Source organism: Schistocerca gregaria, chromosome 2 (genome assembly GCF_023897955.1).
Source record: "Schistocerca gregaria isolate iqSchGreg1 chromosome 2, iqSchGreg1.2, whole genome shotgun sequence".
In the NCBI taxonomy this organism is placed as follows: Eukaryota; Metazoa; Arthropoda; class Insecta; order Orthoptera; family Acrididae; genus Schistocerca; species Schistocerca gregaria.
In genome coordinates, this window is record NC_064921.1 from 413826827 (window position 1) to 413849108 (window position 22282).

At 44.4% G+C, this 22282-nt stretch overlaps 1 protein-coding gene and 1 non-coding gene across 2 annotated transcripts in view; one reads left to right on the forward strand and one right to left on the reverse strand.

Annotated features, from left to right (window-relative positions):
• LOC126323429 (uncharacterized transmembrane protein DDB_G0289901-like) overlaps positions 1-22282 on the reverse strand; it is a 437992-nt gene that overhangs the window by 42527 nt on the left and 373183 nt on the right. The window contains exon 6 of the mRNA XM_049994681.1: positions 5910-6030. Within this exon, the coding sequence (XP_049850638.1) occupies positions 5910-6030 (121 nt within the window). The remainder of the gene's footprint in view (positions 1-5909; positions 6031-22282) is intronic.
• Positions 21873-21944, forward strand: Trnam-cau (transfer RNA methionine (anticodon CAU)). The gene has a single exon. It is a non-coding gene; the product is annotated as a tRNA-Met (tRNA).

Here is a 22282-nt window from a genome sequence, read left to right on the forward strand (position 1 = left end):
ATATTTGGCCAAATTATAGGTAGGGGCGCCCAAGTTGCTGACAATGGGACGCAGAGGAATACCACTCTTATGTATTTTGGGTAAACCATACAATCTCGGAGAATGTATTCTTAAAGAATCTATTGAAATCAGATTAGCAAGCAATATTATTAACAGGGATAGAGGTTTTCCTCTAAGCAAAATATGGAATCCGATGTTGTCGGACATTAAACAAAAACGTTCTTCTTTTCGATCTTTGGATCCTTCCTGATGCGATTTATCGTTTCCGCCGTCTTTCTCCACCGGCGCGCTGCGTGTCTTCTTACCGCCAGGAGGCGCTATCTTCTCGCGCACGCGCGGTGAACGGTTTGTGGTGTATAAAGGTTTCCGTCGTTGTGGCTGGAACTCAGTTCCGGCGAGGCAGTGCACCAGCATTAACTCACCTGAGGATGGCGGCCAGCTGGTCCGCCGAAATATTGTGTCTGGAGGACGAAATGATCCGGCTGCAAACCCGTGAAGAATATCAGCAGTTATTACGCCGGGAAAGTCTACGAAATCATACCATTTTACAGTTGTTCGCAACACTTTTTGAACGGTGGAGCATGGAACATTCGGCTGTCGTGACACAGCTCGTGCAAAGCTTGAAGATCGCATATTGCGCCCAACATTCTCAGCTATGGCAACAGTATCTTCTTTGTGGCGCTGCTGACCGTCTGCCTTCCTCAGCAGTAATTTTCAAATCGCCTGTTAATCCGAAGTTAAGAATCATGATCTTCAACGACGGTGCAGAAAGGGGACCTCTCCGTATTCCTTTAATGCGTCGATACTCGCGAAGAGCAGCAGCACTATTGCTGTTGTTTTGTTAAATGAGCTTTACGAGTAAAGCCCACCTCACCTCATTCAGACCAGGCTGACGGTCTTCAGCCGCTGTGCACACTGATGCTTGTGTTTCAACCCTACGTCGCCGTACCACCACCGGTGCCTAACGGCTAGTCATGACACTAACACCACTAACAACGCAAATCCTTCAGCGCACAGTCTGAACGTCGTTGGGTACCCATACGGTAAACAGTTTTCGTCTGCACTGTCTCTAGTACCGAATGCTCAATTATAACCACGCTGTATGAAGATACATGATTTTCATACTCCCCACTTCTGTCACTGGACAACTACAAGCAGTGGACCCATCTGTGCGTTACTGTGTTACTTTACTTGACTGAATGACTAAGTGAACGCGAGACAGAGTAACTCTTTGTGTTATCACAGATCCTGATTGATAAGCATAAGTTTTAGGTTAAACTCGCACTCGCTGAGGAGGAATGGTGGACGTTGTTCGAATTGAACTAATAGCTCGGGGATCTCAAAGAATTGTTCTGTCGACGAAATGTGCAACTGAAATCACAAAATGGAAATTGTCGATGTCTCTAAAATCTTCGATTTCTCAAGCGATCTCGAAATTTCAGCAATGGAAAGGTATAAAAATGTTATCTGTTCAGTTGATACAGAAAAGAGTTTGTTTTAAATTCGTATTAGGCTATTGTTATACGATAGTACTATCTAGTTCCTTTTACTAAGTTGAAAAATGCTACTGCAAATGGAAGTGAATCTTTCAACTTTAAAATTACCCCAATCTTCAGTCAGTACTTCACTCAAGAAATAAATTACTAAGCGTCTCCCTTCGCCTCTTAAAATAGCAGAAGATAAAAGACTTTGTATAGACCTATTTTGTGAAGAAGAAATATCTTAAATGCATTTTGACTTTTCAAAGTATATGATATTTCCAGCATTGTTCTCTTCATCTGAACTGCACTAAATACAAGTCTGAATATTGTTGATGTGCTTCGATCGTTAGAAATTTTTCGTTTGTGTGCATAACTGTCTTAACCACTAGTAGTTACCTTCAAGGCACATAAAGAAATTGTAATGGCAACCGAGCAGTTCTAGGGCTTCAGTCCGGAACCCCGCTGCTGCTGCGGTCGCAGGTTCGAATACTGCCTCGGGCATAGATGTGTATGATGTCCTTAGGTAAGTTAGTTTAAGTAGTTCTAAGTCTAGGGGACTGATGATTATGTTAACTCCCTCCGCACGGGATTAGCCGAGCGGTCTAAGGCGCTGCAGTCATGAACTGTGCGGCTCTTACCGGCGGAGGTTCGAGTCCTCCTTCGGGCATGGGTGTGTGTGTTTGTCCTTAGGATAATTTAAGTTAAGTTGTGTGTAAGCTTAGGGACTGATGACCTTAGCAGTTAAGTCCCATAAGATTACACACACATTTGAACATTTTTTTGTTAACTACCATAGTGCTCAGAGCCACTTGAACCTTTTGTAATGGCAACATTCTTTGGTCTAAGAAGGACTGCTTCATATTTTCTCCAGTATTTTTTACGTTTCTTTCATACCTGTTTATTAACTTGACGGCCAACAAGACTGTAACAGAAATTTTTAAAACGCGCAGCTTTAACTCTACTATGAAAACATTTGTAAGAGTGCAACCAGTTATAGAACTAGTCCCTACTGTTAATGTATATTCATTACGAGGAAAAAATGGGTGTTATGGATGAAGAGATCAATGAAACACAGATGTATTGCTACAGTACTTTAATATTATAAAAATGAATTATTACAGTCATTAAACCTAAAAGAAAAATAAATAAATAAATAATGTCAAAAAACAACAAAAGCCACAAGTGGAAATGATGTTCTACAATCGACACATTCGCTTTGTGCTTGTATCTCAATACCATAAAAAATGTCTTTTCGAGTACTGTTACCTTTTTTTACGGAAGGAAGTTATAGAAAGAAGCAATTATTAAGTTTTTTTGCTGAAGATACGCAAAAAAACCGATATATTCGCTTTGACAGTTGAATTGCAGAGAGGCTTTGGGGCAACTCCAGAGAGCAGAGACAGGAAGACACCACATAAAAGTCAAAACACAGATAAGAGAAAGATGGCTAAACTAATAAAATTATCATTAGATGCGATAGTAGACCTGCTTGGTCTAAGGTATTATAGATCCAAAACTGTCAATCCGAACTCAGGGACACTATCTTCATTTGAACTTGGAGGCTGTGCTTGACGTATCCCTATGACATACGCACTATTATCCCGTAGGAGCATACAGACTTTTTTAGTTAACTCTCATAATGCCGTGCAGCTGGATTTCCTGGACCGAGGGTAGAGATTACCAAATAATTATAACATCGCTTAAACTGTGCGATAAAACTAATATGTGCACGGTCCTTACGACTGTACAGGAGACAGTGCGAAGTTCCCTGTTTTTTCCTTTTTTTTTTTTTTTTTACGACTCTTTGCTATAAATGCGGACCGTGTCAAATGGTAATAAACAGTCGGTGATCTTTAAGGAAAAGTATGACACATTAATAATTGCAGTTGTAAAAATCAGTTCTCAAATCTGTGCTACCTACTTTTTGGGCGTGTCTAGTGCAAGCGGTATCGTTTTCGAAAGCTATGTTCTACTGACAGTTATCAAGTGTGTAACGTTATACAACATTATTTGCTGTAGAATTTGCTCAATCTCTAACATATTAGCCATACATCAGCTTTTGCTAATCATAAACGCATATCTTCCCTGGTTTTTCACCCACTAACGAATCGCTCCCGCAGCACATGTCATTATCCAACATCTCGTCAAGGAACGCGTTTGTAGGCACACGAGACTACAATTACAATTGTCCTATTTACAAACAAGTTGTTACTCTGGCGGCCTGTTGGTGTCACGTGTGGAGAAATGTCGATCATTCAGCTCACATACACTTATCACTGGCTGTGTAAGTGGGCAAAAGGGCTGTTAACGGCGTTCTGTTCTTGCCCAGCGTGATTCTTATAGAGGTCGGCTTCAGCCTCAGTCTTGCTTTTTCAATTTTATGGACACTGGGAGCAGGGAAACCACATCCATTACCTCAGTTTTCAACTATGTGAAATAGTTACCACATGCGTATACATCATCTGTGATGTTTTCGACCATAGTGATTATTTTCAGTTAGTCAATTTGTTAAATGTTATCTCATGTTAAAAGTTTTTTTCGGTAGTAGTAGTGGCTGTTCCCACGACATGATGGCTCTTCACTGATTATATTCAGCTACGTTAAGCTGTGGTGTTGGCATAATCGATCCCATGCATATAGTACATACAGAATGAGAATGTACCAAATCCTACACGCCAAAATTATCTTTTGTTTGTATCAGATTTCATCGTTGAATGAGAATGGGACCCACTTGGAACGATTTCAGAAGCTTCTGATTGAATCAGCTGTGTATAATGACATTCTCAGTTTTATTAAATAAATGAAAAATTAGATTGCACTTATGACAGTTAGCAACAGCTGAACACGTACAGCGTATTGACTGTCGAAAATGTTGGTCCGCAGTGAGGCTGCTAGTGTCTACGTCTTGATAAGACCGCACCTCTGTGTCAGTGGGATCGATGTTTGACGTCGTTAATTTTCTGAACAGTTTAATTATGTTTTCTTACTGAAAATTGTCTAGAGAATACAGAACATCCTAAATGAAAACGTTGGGTTGTGATATGAGAGAAAGAGACCTTTTCCTACTCTAATACATCTCCCGCAGTGACTGTTTCCTTGAACAACAAGGAAAATACTTCCATCAGGCCACTAAGGAAATAATACAAGTTATGGGAGAAGGTGGAACGAAAGTATAGTGCCGCGCGGGATTAGCCGAGCGGTCTTAGGCCTTGCAGTCATGGACTGCGCGGCTGATCCTGGCTGAGGTTCGAGTCCTCCCTGGGGTATGTGTGTGTGTTTGTCCTTAGGATAATTTAGATTAAGTAGTGTGTAAACTTAGGGACTGACTTTAGCAGTTAAGTCCCATAAGATTTCACACACATGTGAACACTTTTCGAAAGTATAGTGGCCGACTATTGTTGGATGTTGAAGTATCACTGTAAAAATGAAGCTACTGCGAAGAAATCAATGGAAAGAGAAAGTATGAAAATTAAATGTGAGTACCCCACTGTTATTAAGACAAATATTTGTGGTATTTTTAGTGGCTGCCTAAAAGTAAATAAAAATAAATAAATGAGTAAATAAATATTATAAAACTATGGGCTTTGATTGACAGCTTATTTTTGTCTGTACTTCATTGACTTAAATCTTTAAAATGTGAGATCTTAGTTTGTGAAAAATTCTGACGTAACAGAGCAAAATAAAGTAATTTCCAAAGTTAGTGTTATAAACTGATTATAAATATTTTTGAGAAATCACCTAATATCGATACTAAAATTTGTTGAGAAATCGCCTAGTAAAAATTTTAAAAATTTAGTCTCGTCACAATTAAAATTAAAATTTGAGTGACACGCTATTTTTGAAAATTCGGTTTTACAATGTTAACCAACATGATACCGGAAATAGAAAAAAGCACGCCATTAGCTACTACATTGGAACAAAACAGTGTATGCGATGACTGCTGAGGCGGGAAATTATATTTACAGATAAAAATACTTGAAAGTCTTCTCAGAACGTTAATTGTAGTTAAGTCGCGTAAGTTGATCCCTGACAGTTGCAGTGGTCAAGGCGTGGGGGGTTCGCCATTTTCTAAACGTTTCTATGGCAACGCTTCACTCTTGTCGGCGCTCTCCAGACGGCTACTCTTTCGCCTGCAGCCGTTAGCAGTTGAAAGATGGCGTCAGTGCTGCGAGCTGTCAGGAATCCTCTTACACCGTCTCGAGTGTAGCCACAGACAGGTACGACACGGCTCATTCGCTCGGTCATGCCTGCGTGGTTGCCACATTTATTTCTGTACCAAACGGGGAGACTTGTGTGTCACAAGTCCACGGAGAGGGCTGCGGGCAGCTTGGAGCAGGCCAGCAGCAGCAGCAGCAGGCGGCCCGGTGCCCTGCAGGCAGAAGCCACGCCTGCTCCCGCTCCTGCAGCAGTGGCGGCAGCCGCACTCACCAGCTGCGACGCGCCGTCCGCCTGCGAGCCACCGCACTCGGAACGGCCCGTGGCCCACGCGTGGTTGCACACGCCCGTCGCCGGGTCGAACACCGCGCCCTCTCCGCACTCGAAGTCGTACCTGCAACAGTGCACAAGGCAGCCTCAGCACAGCAGTCAACACACTGGCACCACGCTATTCCACGGGCAGGGCTTGTCAGACCAAAACAATACCAACGAGTCGCAAATGCAATCTAGCAAATCATTTAAATACCTGGGTCTATAATGTGGTGACAAAAGTCGTGGGAGAGCTATATTCACAAATACAGATGGCGGTAGTATCTAGTACACAAGGTATAAAAGGGCAGTGCATTGGCGGAGCTCTCATCCTCTGTTACGTCCATCCTGCCTCGATCTCGGCCCCCTCCCCTACCTTTTACAAATCCCTTCAGATCTTTGAACGCCATGATCTCCGCCTCGCCTATCGCATCCGTCTCCCCTCCCCCATGCAGATCCCGTACGACCTCATTCCGTTCCCCCAATTCCTACTTTTCATTGAACGGCTACGGATCCTGTACACCTCCCGAAAACTCGATCCTCCTCACCCGCGTGTCTCTCCCATCCTCTCCCACCCCCGCCCGCTGCATCGCCTGTATTCCCACGGCCTACCCGGTCTCCATCTCTCCACCCTCCTTACCCTTTCCCAAGGTGGCTTCTGCCAGCTCCCCCTCCCTGATGATGTCCTCCTCCCCATCATCTACCCCTCCTACCAACTTCGATCCTCCCTCGCTCTTCCTGTGTTTGCTCCTTTAGGCACCCTCACTCCCTTCTCTCCCCCCTTCCCTCCCTCCTCCATTTCTCCCCACTCCTCCTCTTGGGCTTCCCCTCCCCTGTCCATCTACTCCTCCTCCCATCTCCTCAGCCATTGGCATCTTTGTTCTCCCCTCTCCACCCCCTCACCCTTCTTCCCCTCTTGACGGGTCCCCGGACTCGCACACTCTTCTTGGACATCTGCGCGCCGGAGATCATCGCCATTAGTATCTCGTGTTTGTCGTCGTGTTTAGTACTCAGTGTTCACCCCCCGTCACACTCCATCGTTCACCAGTGCCATCGACATCTTCAGTGTTTGTGCATCGTGTCAACAGTTTGTAGTGTGGATTGTCATCGAGTGTGAACGGCTTCATGTTTTTTATGTTCATGTGTCTACTGTTTTTTCCCCGCCATTTTTGTTCCAACTCATGTGTCTTCTCTGTTTTATCGTCGTAATATCTTTGGCTGAAGAGTGGCATATTGTGCTGCTGCCAGCCTACCTGTTTTTATACGGGTATTCAAATCACAATAAAGAAAAAAAAGCTGATCTCTTCCCCATCAGTGTCTCTGCACTCCCTCCTGCCTTGCCTTCCCTCTTCATCTCCTGCCCCACCAGTCTCCTGCCTCTTGGTGTACCTGCTGCCGCCCCTACTATCTTCATCCCATCCCTTCCCCTTGCTGCACCTTGTGCTCCACTCCTTTTCCATCTTCTCCGGACTTTCCCTTGGCAGGTCCCACCTCATCGTTTGTGCTCCAAGTGGGTTTAAAGTGTGTTGTTCTGGAATGTTTTTAACTGTGGCCGACTTTTAACCTGTGCGTGTGACTTCAGTGTCTTTTTTCTGTTTTAAGAATCGCCGACTGTGTTTTTTAACTTTATCTCCACATTTTTAATTGTCCCTCTATGAACGTCTCCATGTCACTGTATTTTTACCTCCATATTTTGTATACACTTTTTATTTTTTAAAGCGCTCTGGAAATTACATTTTTTACATGTATGCAAGAGAATCATTTACATGTGAATTTGGCCTTCCACATTGACACTCCCACGTTGGAATTTTGTGTTTAACATTTTTATATGTAATATTTTATTCTTGTATTAGTTGTCATGTCACTCGTGTGAAGAGTGGCGGATTGTGCCGCTGACAGCCCTCCCCTGCCCATATGGGGCAGGGGAATGAAATCACAATAAATAAAAAAAGAGCAGAGCTCTTATTTGTACTCAGGTGATCCATATAAAAAGGTTTCCGATTATGATCGCAGGACGGGGATTAACTGACTTTGAACGTAGAATGGTACTTGGAGTTAGATGCATGGAACATTCCATTTTGGAAATCGTTAAGGAATTCAGTATACCAAGATCCACAGTGCCAAGAGTACGCCGATAACACCAGATTTCAGGCATTACCTCGCACCACGGACAGTGCAGTGGCCCATGGCGTTCATTTAACGACCAAGAGCAGTGGCGTTTGCTTAGAGTTATTGGTGCTAACAGACAAGCAACACTGCCTGAGAGAATCGCAGGAATCAACGTTGGATGTACGGCGAACTTATCTGTTAGGATTTTATTGTGGTCTTCAGTCCAAGAGACTGATCAGATGCAGCTCTCCGTGCTACTCTGTCGTGTGCAAGCCTCTTCATCTATCAATAACTACTGCAACCTATATCCCTCTGAATCTGCTTACTGTATTCATCTCTACGATTTTTAACCCCCCTCGCTTCCCTCCGGTACCTAGTTCGTGATCCCTTGATGCCTCAGAATGTGTCCTGTCAACCAATCCCTTCGTCTAGTCAGGTTGTACCATAAATTTCTCTTCTCCCCAATTCTGTTCAGTACCTCCTCATTAGTTACATGATCTGCCCATTTATTCTTCAGCATTCTTCTGTAACACTACATTTCGAAAGCGCCTTTTCTCATCTTGTCTAAACTGTTTATCATCCATGTTTTACTTTCATACATGTCTACACTCCCTACAAATACTTCCAGAAAAGACATCCTGACAAATAAATCTATATTTCATGTTAAAAAATTACTCTTCTTCAGAAATGATTTTCTTCCCATTGCCAGTCTACATTTTATATCCTCCCTGATTCGACCATCAACGGTTATTTTGCTTCCCAAATAACAAAACTCATTTACTATTTGAAGTATCTCATTTCCTAATCTAATTCCCTTAACATCACTTGATTTAATTCGACTACATTCCATTATCCCCGTTTTGCTTTTATTGATGCTCCTCTTATATCTTTGTTTCAAGATACTGGCCATTCCGTTCAACTGCTCTTCCAAGTCCTTAGCTGTCTCTGACAGAATTACAAACCTTAAAGCTTTTATTTCTTCTCTCGAGACTTTAATTTCTACTTCACATTTTTCTTTTTTTTACTGCTTGTCCAATATACGGATTGTATAATATCGAGTATAGGCTACAACCCTGTCTCACTCCCTTCTCAACCACTGCTTCCCGTTTGTGCCTCCTAGACTCTGATGACTACTATCTGGTTTCTGTAAAAATTGTGAACAGGCTTTCGCTCCCTATATTTCATCCCAGCCACCTTTAGAATTTGAAACAGAGTATTCCAGACAACACTGTCAAATGCTTCCTCTAAGTCTACTAATGCTATAAACGTAGGTTTTTCTTTCCCTAACCTAGCTGCTATGAGAAGTCATAGGATCGGTATTGCCTTGCATGTTTCTACCTTTCTCTGGAATCCAAACTGATCCTCCGAGGGGTTGGCCTTTACCAGTTTCTCCGCTCATATGTGAAAGATTCGTGTTAGCATTTTACAGCTGTGACTTATTAAACTGATAGTTCGGTAATTTTCACACATGTCAGCACCTGATTTCTTTGGAAATCGGATTATTATATTCTTCGTGAAGTCTGAGGGTTATTCGCCTGTCTCACACAACTTGCGCACCAGATGGAATAGTTTTGACATGGCTATCAGTAGCTCTAACGGAGTGTAGTCTACTCCTGGGGCCTCTTTTCGACTTAAGCCTTTCAGTGGGTTGTCAAATTCTTTGTGCAGTGTCATATCTCCCTTCTCATCTTCCTCTACGTCCTCTTCCCTTTTCATAATGCTGTCCTCAAGTACATCTCCTTTGCATAGACGCTCTATATACTCCTTCCACCTGTCTGCTTCCCCTTCTTTGCTTAGAACTGCGTTTTCATCTGAGCTCTTGATATTCATACAGCTACTTCTGTTTTCTCCAAAGGTCTCTTTAACTTTTCTGTAAGCAATATGATACGTGCTTCTACATCCTTACATTTTTCCTCCAGCCATTCCTGCTTAGACCTTTTGCACTTCTTGTCGATCTCATTTTTAGACGTTTGTATTCCCTTTCGCTTGCTTCATTTATTGCATTTTTATATTTTCTCTTTTCTTCGAATAAATTCAATATATCTTTTGTTATCCAAAGATTTCTATTAGCCCTCATCTTTTTACCTACTTGATCCTCTGCTGCCTTCACTATTTCATGTCTCAAAGCTACCCATTCTTCTTCTACTGGTATTCCTTTCCCCTGTTCTTGACAATCTTCCCCTAATGCTCACTGCGAAACTCTCTACAACCTTGGTTCTTTCAGTTTATCCAGGTCCCATTGCCTGAAATTCCCGCCTTTTTGCAGTTTCTTAATTTTTAATCTGCAGTTCATAACCAATAAATTGTGGTCAGAGTCCATATCTGCTCCTGGAAACGTCTTACAATTTAAAACCTGGTTCCGAAATCTCTGTCTCACCATTATATAGTCTATTTGAAATCTTTCGGTGTCTCCGGGTATCGTCTACGTATACAACCTTCTCTCATGATTCTTAAACCAAGTGTTAGCTATGATTAAATTATGCTTTGAGCAAAATTCTATCAGGCGGCTTCTCTTTCATTCCTTTCCCCTAGCCCATATCCACCTACTACTTTTCCTTCTTTTCCTTTTCCCACTATCGAATTCCAGTCTCCCATAACTATTAAATTTTCGGCTCCCTTCACTATCTGAATAATTTGTTTTTTCTCATCACACATTTCCTCAATCTCCTCCTCATCTGGGGAACTGGCTTGGTTCAAATGGCTCTGAGCACTATGCGACTTAACTTCTGAGGTCATCAGTCGCCTAGAACTTAAAACTAATTAAACCTAACTAACCTAAGTGCAGCACACACATCCAAGCCCGAGGCAGGATTCGAACCTGCGGCCGTAACGGTCGCTCGGTTCCAAACTGTAGCGCCTAGAACCGCACGGCCACTCCGGCCGGCCTGGGGAACTAGTTGGCGTATAAGCGTATACTACTGTGGTGGGTGTGGGTTTCGTGTCTGTCTGGCTACAATAATGCGTTCAGTGTGCTGTTCATAATAGCTTATCCGCATTCCAATTTTTTTACTCATTATTAAACCTAATCCTGCGTTACGCCTATTTGATTTTGTGTTTATAACTCCGTATTCACCTGACTTAGACGTTCTGTTCCTCCTGTTACTGAACTTGCATAATTCCTACTATATTTAACTTTAACATATCCATTTCCCCTTTCGAATTTTCTGACCCACCTGCGCGATTAAGGGACCTGACATTCTGCGCTCAGAACCCTAGAACGTCAGTTTTGTTTCTCCTGATAACGACGTCCTCCTGAGTAGTAACCGCCCGGAAATCCGAACGGCGGACTAATTTACTTCTGGAATATTTTACACAAGAGGATTCCATCATCACTTAACCATTCAGTAGAGTTGAATGCCCTCAGGAAAAATTACGACTGTAGTTTCCCCTTGCATTTAGCCGTTCGCAATATCAGCACAGCAAAGCCATTTTGGTTAATTTTAAAAGGCCAGATCAGTCAATCATCCGGACTGTTGCCCCTGCAACTACTGAAAAGGCTGCTGCCCCTCCTCAGGAACCACACATTTGTCTGGCCTCTCAACAGGCACCGCTCCGTTGTGGTTGCACCTACAGTACGGCTATTTTATTGCTGAGGCACGCAAGCCTCCCCACCAACGGCAACGATCATGGTTCATGAGTGTGGGAAGGGATGGGAGAGAGGGGGTGCAATCCGTTATGACAGTGCGGCGAAACATTGCGTTAATGGGCTATGGCAATAGTCGACCGACGCGAGTACCTTTGCAACAACACGACATCGCCTCCAGCGTCTCTCCTGGTCTCGTGACCATAACGGTTTGATCCTAGACGAATGGGAAACCGAGGCCTGGTCGGACGTGTCCCGACTTCAGTTGGTCAGAGATGATGGTAAATTTCGAGTGTGGCGCAGACCACTAGTCGTCATGGACCGCAGTTGGCAAGAAGGCACTGAGCACGCTGGTGGTGGCTCCATAATGGTGTGGGTTGTGTATAGATGGAATGGATTCGGTCCTCTGGTCCAATTGAACCGATAATTGTCAGGAAATGGTAATGTTCGGCTACTTGCAGACCATCTTCAGCCAATCATGGACTTCATGTTTCCAAACAACAATGGAATTTTATGGATGACAGTGCAACTTGTCACAATGCCACAACTGTTCGAGATTGGTTTGAAGAACATTCTGGACGGTTCGAGGGAATTATTTGGCCACTCAGATCGTCCGACATGAATGCCATCGAACATTCATGGCACATAATCGCCGCGCAGGATTAGCCGAGTGGTCTAAGGCGCTGTAGTCATGGACTGTGTGGCTGGTCCCGGCGGAGGTACGAGTCCTGCCTCAGTCATGGGTGTGTGTGTTTGTCCTTAGGATAATTTAGGTTAAGTAGTGTGTAAGCTTAGGGTCTGATGTCCTTAGCAGTTAAGTCTCATAAGATGTCACAGACATTTGAACTTTTTTGGCACATAATCTAGAGGTCAGTTCGTGCCCAAAATCATGTACCGACAATCCTTTGACAGTTATGGACTACTCTAGGGGCATGAGACATTCCCGGGCAGATCCTCTGGAGGCCGAACTGCACAGTAACCCTGGATTCGGTGTGGGGCGGCTATGGGGGGGGGGGGGGGGGGGGGGAGGGCGCGGGGCTGGACCACTGAGGGCTACGGTGGGATGAAGCCTCTCCGTCGTCTCTAGGTCCCCGGTTTAATACATACATACATACATACTATAGGGGGAGCATGTCCCAATATATCGGCAGGGGACTGCCACCGACATGTTGAGTCCCTACCACGTCGAGTTGCTACACTACGCCGGACAGAAGGAGGTCGGTCACGATATTAGCAGGTGTTCCACGACTTCTGTCATCGCAGTGTAACACGTCGTAGGGGTCTAAAAAGGGATGATATAACAGAATCAGTCGAGGGTAAGGCAGGTGGCTCGGCTTTGATTCGTTGGTAGAATACTGACAAAATACGTTCAGTCTACAAAGAGACTGCTTACAAAACAAAACTAGAATCCTGTTGAAGTGTGTGAGATCTATACCAAATAAGATTGAATGTATATGGAGAAGGACACCACGAATGCAGATTTGTCTGACCTACGAGAGAGTATCACGGAGATGCTGACAAAAACTCAACTGGCAGACACTTGCAGTTAGACGAAAACTATCGCGTGAAAACCTTAAAAAAGTTTCAAGCCAAGCTTACCGTGAGGTACCTAGGAACGTACTACAGCCTACTGCGTATCGCTGCTGTAGGGATCGTGAAGACAAGTTTAGAATAATTACAGCACGCACAGGGGCGTAATCATTCTTCACCCATTCGGTACTTGAGTATAGCGGGAAGAAGCACTAGCAACTGGCAGAATAGGAAGTGCTCTCAGCCATGCATTGAACAGTAGTTTCTAGAGTGTCGTGCAGAAAAACACAAACATCCAGATGTAGTTCAAGCACTTATTGTTCTAGTCGTCTGCCACCGTAAACAAATTACACTTTGGCCGCTACGGGGAGGGGAGAGTTGCAGGGGAACAAGTCTTGCCTTCCTCCCGCAGGGGTGGCAGTCTACATCCCTGATTTATTTTACCGCAAAAGCAGAACTGACACATCGTTACAGGAGTCGCCGTTCCTTCCTGGCGTCGTGAGAATAATACTCAGCCCCATGACTGAACATAATTAGTCGCTTCACACGCACAATGCAAGTCACAGAGGAGTACGTAAAGCATTGCTGCGCCCCAGAAAAGTTCGGTGTGCGATTTGCGAATTTTTAAAGTTTTTTTCCTGTCGCGGCTAGGCAGTTTAGGTCAGCTCGGCCGATATGCTAATCACTTAAGCCACTGGTCGGTGTTGTTGACATTCCGCAAAACACTCCGGGAGACGGGGTTACGCGACATCAGTCAACGATCGAGCGATTGGAGCAGCTAATACAGCTTGACCAAGAGTGAAGGAATATTTTGTATCTCGGGCACTTGGGTGCTACAGAGAAACTCACACTTGCAAATTTAACCGGGCCTAGCAACGAATCTATGAAAATCGCGCCCAGTGAGATTCGCGGCCAACCAGAAATGTGTGAGATTCCCGGCCAATACCTGCTCCCTTTGTGTCGGGCCACAGAGTAACATACTTGTCTGTGGTCGGGCTTACCCGCGCCCGGGCCGTCCTAATCACCCTAAACTACCTGCTCCTCGGACACAGGGACCTGCCCCCCCCCCCCCCCCCCCCCCCCTCCCCCCCCGGTACGAGGCACAGCCACCGACTGTCTGATACACAAACACAGCCTTATTGCCGCTTTGGCTGTCTAAGAGTTCACATCGCGCGATTCGTGTATTTTTGGCACGGTAGTTCAGATATGGAATTATCAACCACTAATCACGGTTAGCCATGTTGCCACTACGAAGGTTATTGTTGCATAGTGAAGAGAACAAAGAAGATAGAACAATAGCGTGGCGCTGTTCAAGACAGAGAGCAAACCACTGCCGAGGAATGCTGAAAACGAAGGATTCGACAGTGTTCTTTTCATTCGAGCATCAATGTGGACCTCCGGATGTCACTCGGTTGGAAGTAAGGAAGACTTTGAACCACACAAAGAAGAGGGCAAGAGACGAAGAGACGTCTATTTCAAAAATATATTCAGAGGAGCTGTGTTGTCTGCAAAATCGAGGCTATGATGTTGTCACTGAAATGCCAGAGCAGCAAACAACGAAGAGAGCTTTGTACTACCAGCGGGAAAAATCACAGGGAAAATGAGAGAGATCCACTGACAAGAGAAGAAATTGACCTAAAGGCAGATTTACTAGCTATGAACGATGGCAGCAGTTTTCTGTTAAGCGACGACAAACTAGGAGAGAGGATAATAGTTTTTAGCGCAAGGGTAGGAAGAGAGGCTCTGAGGAGTAAACGAGACTTTTTTATGGATGGTACGTTCAAGTGCTGCAGCAAACAGTTTTTCCAAATATACACCATTCACGCCGACTTTGGGAGTACAAATAATGAGACAAACATCTATCCAGTTGCCTTTGCACTACTGCCAAACAAAAGAAAAGAGACGTACGTCCGTCTTTTCCGAAATTTCATGGAAAAAATTCCAGAATGGGAACCTGCAAACGTGACCGTAGACTTCAAATCAGCTTCGATTTCAGCAATGCAAGTTGTATTTCCGACAGCTGAAGTGCTTGGATGTTATTTCCACATGAAAAAGTGTCCCTGGAGAAAAGTTCAAGAGCTAGGACTTACTCGTGAATACAAAGAAAACTAAGAAGTGAGACAACATGTCCGCATGTGTGCTGCGCAGGCGTTTCTACGGCCTGAAGATGTATGTGATGGTTGGGTGGAGATACATTAACATGCACCGGATATCCCCAAACTTTCTGAATTTTTTGACTACTTCGTAGATAGATGGTTGGAAAATGAAGAAACCCCTATCAACCTTTGGAGCTGCCACAAACGGCGCCACCAAACAACCAACGCTGTAGAAGGTTGGCACCACAAAATTAATAACATGCTTGCTAAACCAAATCCGAAAATTAATGACGTTATTAGGTGTTTGAAAAGGGAAGTAGAAAATTCAGCATGCGCCTTAATGAGGGCAGAACTAAATGGCTCTGAGCACCATTGGACTTAGCTTCTGAAGTCATCAGTCCCCCAGAACATAGTACTACTTAAACCTAACTAACCCAACCCAAGGACATCACGCACATCCATGCCCGAGGCAGGATTCGAACCTGCGAACGTAGCGGTCGCTCGGTTCCAGACTGTAGCGCCTAGAACCGCTCGGCCACCTCGGCCGGCGAGGGCAGAACTGCGTATGGAAGGTAAACGAAAAAAAAAAAAACCATTCTACTTGAAACGTGATGAAAGGCTGGGAAAATAGTAACAAAAAAAATACGAAGAGGATGGTGAGATCAAGGATTGCTTGAAAGCCATATCCTACCTACAGAAACTTGACTGAATTTATCAGTAGATGTATATAGATACAATAGTGTTCAAATGTAAATAGCAACTTATATAAAAATAATAAAAATAAAAATATTGATGATGCTTATAATCTGATTTTAAACACTCCTAAATGACTTTTGCTCTTTAGGCAGTCCAAAGCCTGGATAAAGTGCGATAGAAATCAGATTATTTTTGAAATACAGTATATGTGTTTTACAATACACCAAAACAAAAGCGAACCCTTTTCAGAGTTAACCATTTACAATTATACTCCTCATTCAAGAGTCACCACCCCAATTCCTCGCTAGTTCTTATAAATTGAGAGTTAAAATTAAGTGACATTACGAATCGCTAAGTATATAGTCACCTGATATTTCTGAGTATTCGGTTCTAGGCGCGCAGTCCGGAACCGTGCGACTGCTACGGTCGCAGGTTCGAATCCTGCCTCGGGCATGGATGTGTGTGATGTCCTTAGGTTAGTTAGGTTTAAGTAGTTCTAAGTTCTAGGGGACTGATGACCATAGCAGTTGAGTCCCATAGTGCTCAGAGGCATTTGAACATTTTTTCTGAGTATTCAAGAAGTGTAGTTGTTATAATGAAAATGACATTGATAATGACTGCTGAATGATACTGCAAGTGAAGCAAAAGAATGTAATCTCTTGTATTTACTGCAGTTTGAAGTGGTGTGTGGTAGAAACTTAATTCTCTCTCTCTCTCTGTCTGACGGCTAAAAACTCCAGCTCGGGAACCTCCAGGTAGCGTCCCTCAACTCTTTTGTCTGCCGGACAAGGGGATTAGCGGACCAGTCCTCGACCCTTTCTGGGCGCGAATTCACTGGGCGCGTTTTTCAGTACACCCCTAGCAACACGTGCACAGCGCCACAGACTAACATATCTTTGTCTGTGACAGCGCAGAGCGAAATAGGAAACACTGCCAGGACAAGTAATATAAAGCTAGCCCGCCCGGTTATCCGTGAGGTCTAATGCAGTACTTTCCGGGCGGTAAGGCGTGTCGGTCTCCGGCACTAATCCGCCAGGCCTGTTGTGGGATTGAGTACCACTGAGGTCTACGGCGGGGACGAAACCTCTCCGTCGTTTCTAGGTCCCCAGCTCTGTACAATATTATATAAAGCTAACCTACTAGTCCCCTTCCAGTAGAATTACGTAACAAGCATAACAATAAGAGTACAAATGAGCGACCTTAGGGGCTCAAAGCATTCACTTGTGCCACCATTCTGTCTGCGTTCTGAACCGGAGGGAACGACGGGCTTAATGAGCGAGGTGGCGCAGTGATTAGCACACAGGACCCGCTTTCGTGACGACGGTTCAATACCGCGTCCGGCCATTCTGAATCTAGGTTTTCCACGTGTTCCCTAAATCGCTTGATGGAAATGCCGGGATGGTTCTTTTGAAAGGGGACGGCCGGCTTCCTTCCCCATCCTTCCCTAATCCGATGAGATCGATGACCTCGCTGATCTCCTCCTCCAAATCAACTCATCCTAACCCAAACCAAACAATGAAGGACTTTTGAGTTTCAGAGAAACCACGACTCACACTTGGTGATGAAGATCGTCTTTCTGACTGCCTGCTGATGGACTCATCGAGTTCTGGCGAGGAGCCCCTGACTTTGGCGTAGTGACCACGGTACTTGCGAACTTGGCCAGGGACTTGGCCGACGGACTGCAACCTATCTACGATCCAGCAGGGGTAGACGCATCCTATCGGCCTCCTAGCCAACTACACGTTATCGGCCATTGTTCTGGTCGAACCGGGGCACTGCTGCTGGACAACGGACATGTGGTGTCGGCTACTACACCCGAGAGCTCGACATGGGGACCACGATTCAACGCGGCGGTGCGCAGTCGGCAAGACTCCGGAGGATCTGGGCGGGCCAAACTGCATCATCACCTCTGGCGGCACACACTGCGTCGCTTGCTGGTGGGCTGCTCGTATCGCGGCAGCTGCCGCCCGCGACTCAGGACAACGGATGTCATTGTCGGATCGGGGCGTCAACGTATTCCGCGATAGGCGACCTTTGCAAACACACAGTGACGCCGTGAGGGCAGCCGGAGTGTTGCATAAGGCTGCTTGAATAAACACTGTCAATGTTACCACTGTTTGGCTGTACGCCCCGCCGCAAATCTACCCTCTCTCTCATCATCTCGCACACCCATCCTGACGCGTAGCGGCCCGGAATAGACCGGTTCGTTACCGTATGCAGTAACGCTTACTTCCCAATTATTTACTGAGATTGGTAGTGCTGTAAACGAGGAAGTACAGGTCCGACCTCTACCGGCATCTTACATAATCATAGTTCAATCCCCTCTCCAACATCAAAAACGTCACTTTAAAATGTACTTCAATAGTATGGTGCTGGCTAATCTTTGGCACCCAAAACAGTCAGAATTCGTTCGAGGCTCGATGTATGTTAAGTCGTTATTAGCATTTGATATCACTCCTGGTAATGAAACCTGTCCTTTTCGTCGATGACTGATACTGGAGGTGGGTAGCAGCTTATGAATTGTTTTTCTGATACAAACATAAGTAACTGGGTAATTCAATCATGTCTATAAATTAAGTTGCATGGAGAGTCATTTACAAACTCTGTAGCATGGCGAATGTGTTTGATTCATTTCTCTCTCTCTCTCGCTCGCTTTGACCCCTATCGAGTAATACTGATGTCAGTTGTGGTGGCATAAAATTTTTGACCAATCAGAGATCACTCTGCGGCAAGATTGTCTTTGATCTATTGGCTGAGAATAGAGAAGCACACAGAACGCTGTCTGTCTGTCGCCCATAGTCGGCGGAAGGGAGCAACTGGGCCGGCAATTGCTGTTATTCAACTTCGCAGGTATCCGGATGACTACTCCGGCGATCTCAATCACAGTGTTCCTGAAACTTCTTGCTTGGCAGAATTTATTCAAATTCTTGATGACGTATTTATGTGGCCCAACTGGGAACAGTTTATTCGTATCTGAGGCGACTTCAGCTTGTGATATGGCGTGGTTGAGAATATTTGCGGTAAGAGCCATTTACTTACTCAGTACGCCGGCCGGGGTGGCCGAGCGGTTCTAGGCGCTACAGTCTGGAACTGCGCGACCGCTACGGTCGCAGGTTCGAATCCTGCCTCGGGCATGGATGTGTGTGATGTTTTTAGGTTAGTTACGTTTAACTAGTTCTAAGTTCTAGGGGACTGATGACCTCAGATGTTAAGTCCCATAGTGCTCAGAGCCATTTAAACCATTTTTCAACCTACTCAGTACACTTCCTGAAAAATTCGAGTCTGTGTGTGGCTCATTGATTACGATCCTTTGGCGCATCTTGAACATGCGCCTTTTTTGTGATGACTGTGAACCGCTTTCCAGCTGTTGGATGATAATACTGAAGCAGTCAGAGCTAATTAGTGGATGAGACCATCACGTGTCTAGAATGATCAGCTCGCTCCACAAACTTTAATGTACTGAATTTGTATTGGGACGCTGTAGGCTGGAGGTAAGGAATTTCAACAACTTCACCGAAACCCCACTTCTTGTCTCTAGAGGGCACTTGTCCAGCAATTGGTTGAGTTCCCGCAAACGATGTTGGATGGCTAGATCCACGGAATGGGGAGCCATTTAATGTCACGCTAGGCTATCAAAATCAGTATTGAATTATTTGTCAAATGTGGAGTCGTCAAACAAATCATATTTGTTAACAGTCATGTGAATAGAGATATTCATGCCTGCGCTAATCGATGAACATGGACGCCGATTTGGCCTTTGTAGTCATTTTTCTTTCAGTACCGGTATAGGATCCTCTGAAAATTACCACATTACTATCCGAAGCTTTACAGAATTTCGATTGTGCTTACGAGAAGCCTATAGTGTACGTTTTCGTTTATATTTTCCGTGGTAGAGATCAGTGTAAAAATACATTCTTCGGATCACAACACATGTTCCATTGGTCTTGAGTCTTGCGTTTGTACTGCTTGGTTCATATAAGCCTCTTCTGTGGATTTTGGTTCACATGGTTCAATGGCTCTGAGCACTATGGGACTTAGCTGCCGAGGTCATCAGTCCCCTAGAATTTAGAACTACTTAAACCTAACTAAGCTAAGGAGATCAGACACATCCATGCCCGAGGCAGGATTCGAACCTGCAACCGTAGCGGTCACGTGGTTCCGGACTGTAGCGCCTAGAACCGATTGGCCACTCCGTCCAGCCTATGGATTTTACTGTTCCAAACAAACCGACTGCACTATCTCAAACGAAAAACAGGATCCTTACAGTTTGGCAGGTTAAAGCTGTATTGATATGTATCTGCTTTCATGTAATAAAACTGGGCAACACAACATTTGCGTTCTTTGAAGAGTGGGCTGTGCCATCTTTCCAAAGCCGATAAAATTTCTGTAAACATATGGAGAGAATCGACATGGTTAATTCACTGTTCTTGAGAGGTGGGCTTTATAGTTTAAAGTTTTCCTACGAGATTTCAGGCTCTGAATAAATCCATAGGCGAATACATACTTGCACTATCGAGCTAGCGTGTCGTCTCTAATGAACAACCTGTGTGAGTGTTCGGATGTAAGGCAGGGCCTGGAGGCTCTGATATGATCATCTTGAACAGACAACTGAGAATCTCAGGTTAAACGAATACATCTTAATCTTTTTCATCTTTGGGAGCACGACGTATTACGAGCAATGTGAACGCTGACAAAGGCTAAACGCTAACAGTTGTGCATGGTTGGAACGTTTTCTCGATGAGTGATACAAATATGTTAACATATCGACTTTCATGACGAGTTGCGAACATCTTACATCAATGACGAGGTCGCCGGCAAACATGGTGTATCCGTTAACCAGAGCTGAAGAATATCAGGCTTATTCAGCCTCGAAAATTACGGCGTTGCCTGGGTCAAAAATGGAGTGTTTTGCCTGGTTTACAAGGAGTCTGCAGCGACAGCAACATCCAAGGAATATTATGAAAGTGTAACGTGTAATTAAAAACTGATGGAGGTACATTTTGATCTCGCGAAGCGCTCCTCGTGGTGTAACGTTTTCTCAGATTGTCGGATTCATTCTATCTGTCGTAGCTTTTCTCCCATGATTCGGATAATTTATCTTTGTGGTCAACCGTCCTATGGCCCGCCAACATGGAGTGATGGTCTGGGTTGCACCCACTAGATGGACAGAATTTTGCATGATTTCCCTCCAGGAGGACATCCAACAACTCTATCCGTCAATACCAAACCGATAACTGCTTCTGTAAGGACCAGAGGTAGACCAACGTGTTATTGACTTGCTCAGTTTCTAAAGCTCTTTCTCTTGGATGAATCATACAAGTTTTCCCGAAACTGTAATCAGTTGTTTGTGTGTACATGTCCATCGTATCTACCGATTTCCGCCCCAAGCTGATAATTCCTTCTTGGTGTGTCGCTCTTTTTTTTTCTTTTTTTTTTGTTAGAGTGTATTATGGTGGATTCGCACAGTGAATGCAATGTGTGCTAGTGACATATATTGAGGATGGTTTCATCCTTCTTTAGAAATAAGATCATTCAAGCCGCAGATCAGTGATGTTATTAATTTAATCGTAACCGTAATATTATTTTAGCGTGGACCTTGCATTTTATTTTAGTCCCTCATAACTAATGAATAAGGCCAGTATGTCCTTAAGTGTACATGCTTCAGCATCTGTACAGAAGTAAGTACAATTCGAGTAAATAACGGCTTCAGTTTCACTTCGTGCTGATGTACAGACTTCGTTACGCGCTTGTCAAGTGGTTGCGCTGCAGTCGCGAGGTGCGCTGAACTCTTCTTGCAGCTCGCTACGCTCTCCCCTTTATCTCGTGTCGCAATACCGGACAGTTAACCAGCACTGGTTCTTGCATCAGCAACTTCACGAACTATTACTTCAGTCAAAGGCAAGCGGATATCAGAGCAGAGTGGCGCAGTGGAAGCGTGCTGGGCCCATAACCCAGAGGTCCGTGGATCGAAACCACGCTCTGCTAAATATTTTTAATTTATAATTTTGCATTATCGATTTCATTTTTGTAGCTGTAGGATATTTTACTGAATGTTAACGTATGAATTATGTAGTTTGAGGTATAAAGCAACGTCGACGCACATAAGACTTCTCTTCTTGCAGGCAATCTGGGAATAACACGCAAAAATGTATAACAGGGTAGGCACCCATGGCCAGCGCCAGTATGAATAAAATCCTTTTGGATGTTATACAGGAGCATTACAAAACACTAAAACAACTATAAAACCTACCTTTCTATTGCCTTTGCAGCGATGCTCTTGAGAACGACTAATCTGAGCAACTTAGTCGTCCTGAACAGGACCG